At 46.5% G+C, this 11,386-nt stretch overlaps 1 protein-coding gene across 1 annotated transcript; it reads right to left on the bottom strand.

The window, feature by feature from the left end:
* Positions 1-2,631: 2,631 nt before the first annotated feature.
* Positions 2,632-10,975, bottom strand: L3HYPDH (trans-L-3-hydroxyproline dehydratase). The gene is given in 12 exon segments (XM_032782374.2): positions 2,632-3,199; positions 5,746-5,883; positions 6,809-6,931; positions 7,998-8,167; positions 10,498-10,556; positions 10,558-10,593; positions 10,595-10,681; positions 10,683-10,718; positions 10,720-10,815; positions 10,817-10,853; positions 10,856-10,894; positions 10,897-10,975. Coding segments are annotated over 12 exon segments (1,026 nt in total). The 3' UTR covers positions 2,632-3,073.
* Between the last annotated feature and the right edge of the window lie 411 nt (positions 10,976-11,386).

The raw sequence follows: 11,386 nt of genomic DNA, 5'->3' as shown, positions 1-11,386 counted from the left end.
TATTTTCTTTCTGTTTTTAATAAATGTTATCTGAAGAACAGGATTGGGTTTTTTGTGTCCTAAGAGGTTTGTGCACGTTTAATTAGCTGGTGGTGACACCTGATTTCCTGTGTTTTCTTTCTAAGCTCTTCTCCAAGGGATGTGTGTGTGTGAAAGGGCTTGAGGGTAGCCCACAGGGAGGAAATCCCAAGGTTCTCAAAACCCAGAGGGGGTGGTGTTGCACTTGGGTGGTGGTAGCATCTACCCATCCAAGGTCAGATAAAAGCTGTAATCTTGGGAGTTTAATACCAGCCTGGAGTGGCCAGTATTAATTTTTAGCATCCTTGTGGGCCCCCACCTTCTGCACTCAAAGTGCCAGAGTGGGGAATGAGCCTTGACAGTCCCATACCAAGCCATTAACTGGTAAATTTCTTATAGGTGTCAGTGTACTTAACTGAATATGAATCCTTGCCCTGCACCTCTAAAAAATCAATGTACATTTCAGACATATTAAGTAGCATGAACTAAAGCCATTTGAGGACCCTTAAGATTGAGGACATGAGGTCGTGGCAGAGGGTTAGAAGTGTTTTGCTGCATATGCAGCCCCTTGGGCTAATTCTAGGACCTAAGATCTTACTTTGTCAGTAAAGGCATAATGGAAACAAGGCTGCTGTTGGGCACAATGGAGACCATCGCAGATCCTCATTCCCTGAATTTGCCGACATGCTAATGATTTTAGTTCCCTCAATGCTGGGGTAATCTCATTTGTTACTAAGGGCTTGTCAACATGGGGACATTGTTACACCAGTATAATTTAGGTGGATGCAGATTCTGGAGTAGAGTATAGTTTAAATTCCTTCCTAAGCGATAAGCTAAACCACAAAAAAGGTCCCTCTTAAGCCAGAATAAGAGCATCCACACAGGGGTGATACTCATAACTATAGAAGTTTAAATTCACACCTTATGTTATATTGAATTGATTTCCCACAGACAAAGCCTCATGCTCTTAGTATTTTTTTCATTGTATGTATATATACACACACACACACACCACATATATCGCATAGCAGCAATTAAAATATATAATCCCCCCACAAAGATGCTAACTTAAACAATCCTGCATACATTGAATGACTTAGACTTTGGTCTTTATAAAACTCAGTTTTATAACACTTTTGTTGTTTTAAAAGGCAAGATGAAATGGATGAGAAACATATCCAGTCCCTGCAGTTTTGAAGACAGCATTGAAAACATGTCAGAGCAAAATGATGTTTGTGTTGCTTTCCTGAATCTGCAGGTATCCTGAAAGAAAAACTCGGAGGGTGAACTACCTCAGTGCATGTTACACCTCTTATAATCACTTATAGATTTCAGCATCAGTTTAATTGTTTCATAGGTAACAGTTTCAACATAAAGTTAAGTTAAAGTACTTATATTCCAGGACTCCAAACTACCTTCCTAGGTACCAAACTGTTTCGTGTCTCAACTAGCTACAAAAGCCACCAGCTTCCCCAGCACAGATATGCATTGTCAGTATAAAATCTGAACGTATGGGCCAGTATAAAATGAGTTCATCTGGCACTAGGGTACTGATTGTACCAATTCATCATATTTACTAGCATTTTTAAGTCAAGCTGCCAATGTTTTTTCCAGTCTGCAGAATCCAGGCTCATAATTTAGATTTAGCTTGCAGTAGACTATGACTGGTCTAGCTATACAAATGAAAGGCATTATTTACTATTTAGCACTTCATCCAACCAGGGCTGGCTCTAGCCATTTCCCTGCCCCAAGCACGGTGGCACGCCGCGGGGGGCGCTCTGCCGCTTGCTGGTCCCGCGGCTCCGGTGGACCTCCCGCAGGCGTGCCTGCGGCTGCTCCACGGGATGCGCGGGACCAGCGGACCCTCCGCAGGCAACCGGCAGAGCGCCCCCCGCAGCATGCCACCTCAAGCACTTGCTTAGCGCGCTGGGGCCTGGAGCCGGCCCTGCATCCAACCACAACAATGGATTGCATATTGATTTATGTAGTGCTACAAACATACATAGCATTTTACAAACACAGGTCCCAATCTTGGTGCTACTAAAGTCAGATTTTTACTGTTGGCTTCTTTGGGATTAGGATTTAGCCCATATAGACACATTCTCTGCCTCAACTAATTTGTTATCTGAAACAAAGGACACTGGACTACCTATCTGCAGATAGTGTGGGGATTATCGAGAAGTAAGGAGGGATTATATTTGAAGAAATGGAGGCTAAAGGGTTGGAAGGACAAGAGTATTTGCGAAGTATGACCCAGCCTACTCCAGGTGCAGAGGGCAGCATATCAAAAGGCACAATGTCAAGAATACGGAAAGGAGCAAGCAGAGGCATGGTAGCCCCTTGTTGGTCATGACAAGGCGTCTGAATACGAAGTGTCCTGAGACAGGATGTCAGTGGAAGTACCCGCTGACGAGTAATGTTTGTAGCGCAGGAAAGATAACTTCAGCTCTGGTATTTTTTAAGAGATCTGAGCCAGGAAGCAGCGTGGCCAGACAGGTTCTCGTCATTTCACTTTACACTACCATGTCAGGGCAGATGAGCCAAAACAATGACTGCGAAACACTTAAGATCACTGACTGAGGCCATGTTACAAGAATTAAAACAAGAAAAATGTGAGGTCAGAATTCTGCATTTTAATAGAAATCTTGCACTGAAGCAGAGTTTAAAGTACATAACGTCTTTACAAGATACATTCACATTTGAAATTGCCCCTTCAAGCTAAGCTTTGTTTACTATCTAGCATTTGAAATATAATTGTAAATGCAGTTTCAAACAGACCCAGACTTGTATAACACATGCTAATCACTACAGAATAATGTGGCCTGTGATCTTTATTTGTAATACAAGTAATCATGATACCAGGAAAGTTCTTTTTAGCTCTACTCTCTGATATTTAAATGAATCTGTTTTTAACCATGCATAGATGCAGCAGTCTATTAGGAAAACATGAGCTAAGTAAGTATGGTGTATTTATATTTCCCCCCTACAGATTACAAAAATCATCTTTTTTACATTGGTTACTATTTAAAAGCTGGCAATTGAATGATGGCAAAGGTCACTTTAGAGAAAATCCGTATTTCAGTGGGTCCTCCTCTTCAACAACAAAGGTTGCTGTTCCAGTATAAAAGGCTTCTCCTGAGACTTCTACTACAACAGCGTTATAGTCACCACACTTTGCTTCCTGAGAAGAGAAAAGGTTTAGATTTTAAACTGAATTGGGGGGTGGCAGGAAGGAGGAGAGGGCGGGGGAGGGAAGAAGGGTGCTAATGTCAGGGTACTCCCCTCCCCCTGCTCCTGAACCTCATTTCCATAGAACAGGGTGGAAGGGGAGGATGGGACATGACAGGGCTCAGGACAAGAGAGCTTGCTGGCAGCAGCAGCTGCCTCAACTTGCTGCTCTACTTAAAAAGGCAGTGTACTTAGAGTGGGGTCAACATATTTAAAAGGGGCAATGCATCTCTCTCTCTCGCACACAGTGTGCATCTCTCTCTCTCTGCCATGCTGTGTCTCCTCCCTCCATTTGTGCTGCCTTGAAGAGTGTGAGGCTACATTAACAGCAATGTGTTGATCCTTGAGGGCTCAGTGGATTGCTAGTTCATCATTTAGCAGCAAGGCATTCCCTGGGAAATATCCCACCCTCTTCTTCCACCACCTCAACCAAGCTTCACAATCATCATTGCTGTGTACAGTATTAAATTGTTTGTTTAAAAAGCACACTCTGTGTGTGTGTGTATATACAGGTCTTTTGGCGAAAAAAAATTTCACCAAAAGACTTAACCCCATCCCCATTATTTCCATCAATTCTTATGGGGAAACTGGATTAGCTTAACACCGTTTTGCTTAAAGTTGCATTTTTCAGGAACATATCTACAACATAAAGCAAGGAGTTACTGTAGGTAGCTAAGTACAATAAAATTGTGTCACCAATGGCACTGCTTCTCTGGGTGTCCCTCAGCTCTGACCAATTGCAGTTATAGGGCTTTTGTTTACATAGAGTCACTCGCAGATATAACCCACCTACACTGGGGGTCAGACGTCAGCAGAGCTACATCAGTCAGGAGTACGTTTTTTCACACCTCTGACTGACTAGCTATGTCAACCTATCTTTTAAGAGTAGACCAGGCCTTACCAAGCCACACCTTGATAATGGCACAGGCCAACCTAGCGTGGAACAAGCCATCAGCTAACAGGCAAGAAGGGTATAGCTGCTGTATCAAAGACTTGAAATAGTAGCCTATGACGACTTCTGCTAGGAGCTCCAGGAAGTCAAGGCAAGTGAAGGAAAGGCTCCACTATTGCTACAGGAACAGAAAAATCACAGTTTAAGGCTGAGTCTACACCAGAGACCTTACAGTGGCACCCATGCAGCTGCGTCGCTGTAAGATCTCTTGTGTAACTGCTCTATGATAACGGGGAGAGCGCTCCTGTTGACATAATTAAACCACCCCAATGAGCAGCGGTAGGAGAAGCTCTCCTGCCGACATATGTATATGGAGATATACCTATCTCACAGAGCTGGAAGGGACCCTGAAAGGTCATCGAGTCCAGCCCCCTGCCTTCACTAGCAGGACAAGTACTGATTTTGCCCCAGATCCCAAGTGGCCCCCCTCAAGGGCTGAACTCACAACCGTGAGTCTAGTAGGCCAATGTGCAAACCACTGAACTATCCCTCCCCGTGCACAGCACCACTTATGCTGGCAAAATTTATGTTGCTCAGGCATGTGTTTTTTTCAGCCCCCTGAACGACAAGTTTTATCGACACAGGTGGTAGTGTAGACATGGCCTAAGACCATGGGGTTTGCTTATTGGTTTTGTTAATCAATAGTTTTGCACTTGAAATGGAACAGCAGTTATCTGTGGCAGGTCTGCCCCAGACATATGGCTCCTTCCTTTTCTTAGTCCAATAGCTGTTGGGAAAATGTTTCTGATATTCACGAGCTTTCCCATCCCAAGTTCATCCCATTTGCCTTCTTCCAATGTATGCAGCCTCTTATGTCTCTCCTGAATTGTCATTCAACTGAACCCAATCTTCTTTGTAAATCAGTCCTACCAGCCCACATTGCTGGTGCGCTTCACTCAACTCCTTCCAGTTTGGAAATCTTTCAGCTGTAACTATATTAAAGCCATAGAAATATTGCCCTGCTCTGATGAGAAGCCTTTGTATATACTGCACAAAACTGCACGCTTTTTTTTCCCCCTCCTGATTTTCACTTCAAGTTCATCTCTGATCTGGTGTTGGCTGTGACCCCCAAGTCACTTTTCAGCAGTACCACTTCTTTGGTTTGTCACACTTCGTGTCTGTTTTGGATTATTTCTCACCCCCCATCTGTATTATTTTCTGCCAATGTTCCTAATTATTCATCCATCCTCAGCTCCTTCCAATTTTCTATCATCCATGAATTTAATCACCATACTGTTTATTCCTTTCTGTACAGCCTATGATCACAATGGAAAGATTACTGCATCAGGTGAATCTTCATCCCCATTTATCCAGAACACACTTCTCTCCTACACAATGGGTCAAGACTTGCAATCTCTTCTCAAACAGGCCCAGGACTGAACTGATAGGGATGCTACAGATCAAGTGACTACGGTGGCAGAACTGTTTGTAGATAGTTGCATTATGCCTGGTTTAAGCCTGTGCTGTTAGTTCCCTCACTGGTATGAGTACAAAATTCACAAAAAACACCTGAAAAACACACAGAAAAGAAGAGGTCTGCTGCTTGCCTTCACAGCTTTCCCAGTGAATAAGGAACCAGTTGTGCTGCTTCTAAAGGTTCTGGTCTGGTTCAGCTGGATGAGACCCTTAAGGTATTGTAAAGCAATGCGCGCAGTTACTCCTGAGCCTGTAGGACTTCTGTCGACCTAATTTAAAAAACGTTCATTAGCTTATTTTTATCTTTTACCATAAAAGGAGACACTCCTCCCCCAACACTACAGTCCATATCATTACACACACTTCCTAGCTCTGGGGTTCTCCAAATAGACAGGGTGAGAGAAGAACAAAAACGAAGTGGGTTCTGGTACTTTTAGACTGATTCTGTTTGGCAAAATACTAGGAGCGAGGGATCCTAGTTTGACAATATTCATAATTACTACTCAAGTATTAAAACTTCATGTTACTTTCAGGTCTGTAACACTTCCAGATTATCACTAACAGAATCTAGAACTAAATTCTCTCATAAGTGCTTCTTAAAGTTGGTCCGCAGCTTGTTCAGGGAAAGCCCCTGGTAGGCCAGGCTCGTTTGTTTACCTGCCGCATCCACAGGTTCGGCTGATCATGGCTCCCACTGGCCGCGGTTTGCTGCTCCAGACCAATGGGAGCTGCGGGAAGCAACAGCAGCCAGCACATCCTTTGGCCCGTGCTGCTTCCTGCAGCCCCCATTGGCCTGGAGCAGTGAACGGCAGCTAGTGGGAGCTGTGATCGGGTGAATCTATGGACACAGCAGGTAAACAAACCAGCCTGGCCTGCCAGAGGCTTTCCCTGAACAAGCGGCGGCCCGACTTTGAGAAGCACTGCTCTGGATCATTCCCATGTGACAGCTGGGAGAGTCCTTCCTACTAAACTCATGTTTAATCCTTAGTGAAAGCCTCTCTCATGTTTGCAGAAGTATTTACCTGCTTTCATTCTATACTGAAATAGTTTACGGGTAAGGAACAGATGACACTTCAAAGACAAAGCCTTTGCAGCATAGCGAGAGAAGCAGCAGCTCAATTTAACTCATTCTTAATAGATACACAGACCAGGGATTACGTATCTTGTATCCCTTAAAGTAGCATGTTTTCATACCTGTGCATCTGCAAACACACAAATGTTGGTTGTCGGTTCATCACTAAATGCATCTTTTCCATCTGTTAATATAGTACCATAGAGGAAAGCAAGCTCTTCGTTGTCAGGGTGATGAAGTTTAAACTAGGAACAACACACAGAATGGATATACAGACACATACAACAATCAAATATTTTCAACTAAATTGCAGTAAGATTTTTACAAGATGACAAAACTGGGCGCACACAAGTATAAATGTACCAACCTAAGTACTCTTGGGCAGATTTACTTCTACCCCACAGGTAACAAACTGATGCTCATTAGTGAGGACAGCAACTTCTTTATCTTGTGTTCACTTAAGACTACAGACATTGGGGAACTGTGGAATTTCCTGTGTGCAACTCAAACCCTCAGCTATTTCTTCAAGACTCGACTTCACTGATTTCCTAAGCTCTGTTCAAGATGCATTTTTCAGGTCTAATGTTTGCTTGACTACAAACCATCAATGTGCTGTTGTTGCCTGGGGCTGTACAGGGATGTGTGCGGTGAGTGGGAGGTGGGACACACATAAACACGACAGACATTTAAGCAGCCTACGGTAGACATTCCGGTGCTAGATACGGGTGCTCCTGAAGTCATTAAGAATATATAAATACAAAATTCAAAACTAAAAATATGCTAATATTACACTTTTTAGTAAGATCAATCATGCAGAAGGCAGGACAGTATAGTAGACTGGCAACAGCAACCCCAGAGTCCTCAGCCGTGGCTCTGAATTTGAATTAGGGCTGGTCTACACTAGAATGGCTACAGTGGGGCAGCTGTACCGATACAGCTGTGCCACTGTAGCTGCTAGTGAAGACACTCTATGCCAGCAGAAGACAGTTCCTCCTGTTGGCATAATTACTCCACCTTCCCCAGCAGTGGTAGCTGTGTCGGCAGCTTCTTCACACTCCCGAGCGACTTAAATTATACTGAAGTAAGCACAAATGTATACAAGCCCTAACTAAACCGTAAAACTACAGAAGCATGGCAAGAACGGTCACACCCACAAACACCTGAGAAAGTCTATATGATATTTACTCTTTGCTGGAATGCTATACCTGGAATGTAAAACAATGTCATGAATAGTCTCCTCTGTAAGAAAAACCCCGCATTACTACTGCTTTGTTAGAAAAGTATTTGGGGTATGTTGGCATCCTGCTATACCTGTCTCTTTACTGCTTCTGTTACTGCACTTGCTGCATCTACAAGATCTTGAGTCTTTGAAGAACAAACATCTAATCCCAACCTCTCAGCACTGAGAAAGGCATAGAAAGCACCGCCATATCCAATATCGATCACCACCTTCCCATGGCCAGGAATATCAACTGTCACATCTAAACAGAAAAGGAGAGGGAGGGAAAGCAAACAGAATGTGCATGAACATATATGGGTAACATTATCTCCCCCGTCCTCCCCCCGACCCCCCAACATGGGAAACCAAATAGTGTCCTAATTCACACTCCAGTACAATGTTGCTGATTTTAATGCAACTGTTAGCAGAGTAACAAGGATAATTTTTTGTAGCACTTTGACATCAAAGGATAAAGAGAGGTAAGTGCTAAGTCTTATAAGAGCCTGAGCCAACTTCCATTAAAGTCAATGGAAAAAACTCTCCTGTTAAAATCCACGGGTCAGATTGGGTTCTAAATCAGGGAACAATTTGTCCTTGTCCTTACTGAGCTGAATTTGTCCAACTATATAGACTGTACTTTCTAAACTAGAAGTATTAGATTTTTTTTTAGACCATTTATCTCATGCTTATTAGTGCAAAACAATGCAATCAGATTCTATCAATTCAGCAGGATTCTAACACACACAGTAGGGTAAGTCAGCTTAATTACAGTGTCAGATTTACCTTGAAGTGAGATGTAAAGCTAGGTGCTAAAGCAAGAGTGGCACAGAACTCTACAAGAAAGTCAAGGAACACGTTGCTAGAAATCATGTCATGAGTTTTAATCATTAGAAAAATTAAAATACTCAAACCAAAAAAATGACAGAGAGTAGACTAGATTATTAGATGAAGCTATAAAATGGGTACAAGGAGTCTGGGAAAGGAAAGGATAGGATGCTGGAGGGCAGAAAGCGGAATAGCTAAAGAAATTAATGCAGTAGCAAAATGAAAAGGCAAAATGCAGGAGACTATCAGACTGAAGAGTGTGGGTGACTCCTAGTGTACTTACAGAAGCAGAATATGGTTATGCAATAGCGAAGACACAAATTTGGGATAGCATATCATCCTAAAATATCGCAGGTATTGTGAAGTCTCTAATCTATCCGAAGTTCTGCTCTTTTGTTACTTAATAAAGGTTCTCAGACACATTAGGTAGCCCATCTGCAGAGAGCCCTACAAAGCAGCGTTCTTCATCCTCTCGACCTGGGCACCAATTTCAACATCAGGCAGATCCATAGTTAGGTCTATTCTTCTGTGGAGTCAAAAGTAAGTACAGACTTCATTAAAATCCCCCTCTCTCTACCAAAATATTCACCTGCCTGTCCCCCTCCCACCCTTAATGAGTGGAGCATACAAAGTTAAAAACAAATCATTCCTTTGTTTTCTGGAGTGATCTCAGTAAGTGGCAAAGAGTCCTGTGGCACCTTATAGACTAACAGACGTATTGGAGCATGAGCTTTTGTGGGAGAATATCCACTTCGTTGGATGCATGCAAAACGAGTATTCTCCCACGAAAGCTCACGTTCCAATACGTCTGTTAGTCTATAAGGTGCCACAGGACTTTTTGCTGCTTTTACAGATCCAGACTAACATGGCTACCCCTCTGATACTCAGAAAGTGGTATCATCTTAACTACACTCAGTTCAAGAGGCTGCAATCTTGGACAAGCATCCTCCTTCAGACTACTAATGTTTACACAGTCTTAAACTACCCAATCTGATTCGCACAAATAAGGATGCACTGTGTTTTGCAGAATTGGAGGCTGCTAGCCCAATATGGTCTCAGGGGCAGCAACATGCAGGGCACAAACTACAATCCTTTGTGCAGAAAGCCTGTTGGCTGCCAGAGCTGTGCCACGCCCTTTGACACTGAAACCTGCTTCCAAAGTCAAGGGGCCAGCACACATGCTTGAAGCTGGTTGCATCAGAACCAAAGCACCCGAAACACCCCTCCGTAGGTGCTGGAACTAAGGGTGCAGCAGCCCCCCCCCCGCTTCAAATGGTTTCCCTCATATACAGTGTTTACAACTCGGTTCAATAGCTTTCAGCCCCCCCACTGTTCCTGACCCCTCTGCAGTGTGTGGAAAGGGGATAGGTGAAGGCACGTGGGCCCCACATCCCTCACTGACCAAGGTGTGGAGCTACCTCACACAGTCACACCGAGAGCCTGGGGGAGACATGGGGAAAGCCAGAGCGGGTTTAGTGGTGTAAGTCATGCACAGTCATTTGCACCCGCGGGGGCCGTACAGTCGGGGGGGGGGGTGAGAACAGGGGCACCCTTCCCCACGGCTCCAGGGGATGGGGGTCCCACAGAAGGGGGCTCGGGATCACACGGACGAGGGGCACCTCGCATCATTACTGGGGGCTCACGGACAGGGGGCCAGGCTCTCAGGGGCCGCCCCCGTGGGTCACACAGAGAGGGGCGCCCCGCCCCGCGGGACAGGCGCCAGGGGTCTCCTTCCCAGGCAGGCGGGCGGCGGGCGCCGGGCGGTACCTGCGGCGGCGGCGAAAGGCGGGCCGCTGTGGAAGCGGAGCGGCTGCGCTGGCTGCCGTCCAGGGCACGAAGGCGGTGACGGGCCCGCAGGGCAGGGATGGTGACCGCGCGTCTCGGGGCGAGCGGCGCCGCACCAGGCCGCGCCCGCGCGAAGCGGGCCAGCGCCAGCACGGCGTGGCCGACATGTGCTGCAGCCCTGGCCGTGCAGGAGAGCGCGCCCAGCTGGCGGCCGGCAGCTCGTGAGGCACCAGCTAACCGCCGCGTACATGTAACGCGGTGGCCCGCCGCGGCTCGTGCACAGGCAGCCGCCGCACGTGTCAGCTCCGCGCCCATGTGGCGCCGCCGGGCCGCCAGCGTGGTGCCGCGGGGCCCGGCTCCAGCCCGCCCGGCACGATGACGCAGCGCTCCCGCCCGTGTGCATGTCCACCACGCCGCACCACCTGCGCGCGCAGGGCGGCAGCCAGCCGGGCGCTGCCATCACAGCGAGGGGGGCGGGGCCGGGGCCACGCTGGGTTGGAACCAATGGAAGCCGATGAGTGGGCGATCCCGTGACGTATCAACTTAAAGGGGTGGGGCTTGCGCTGTATACCACGCCTATCGAGTGGCAGTGCGACAAAAAGCGGGCCCCCATTGGGGAGAGCCGGGAAACCCCGCCAACCGGGCGATTGTTCCAAGGGGCTCCGCCTTCAGGTGGGCGGGGCTATCTGCTGCCACCATACGCGAGGTGGGAGCGTTGTTGAACCCCGCCCCAAGAGGAGCGGAGGTCAGCGCTAGTGCCACATTGAGGAGACGGAGGAGGAAGTGGACGGGCACGGCGGGTTAGAGTCCCGCCTCGGGACCCCGGAAGCGGTTGTTGTGCGCCAGCGTGGCGACCTGGGGCTGGGCCCTG

This window comes from Chelonoidis abingdonii, chromosome 4 (assembly GCF_003597395.2).
Source record: "Chelonoidis abingdonii isolate Lonesome George chromosome 4, CheloAbing_2.0, whole genome shotgun sequence".
NCBI lineage: Eukaryota > Metazoa > Chordata > Testudines > Testudinidae > Chelonoidis > Chelonoidis abingdonii.
This window is presented reverse-complemented; position numbering and strand designations above follow the sequence as displayed.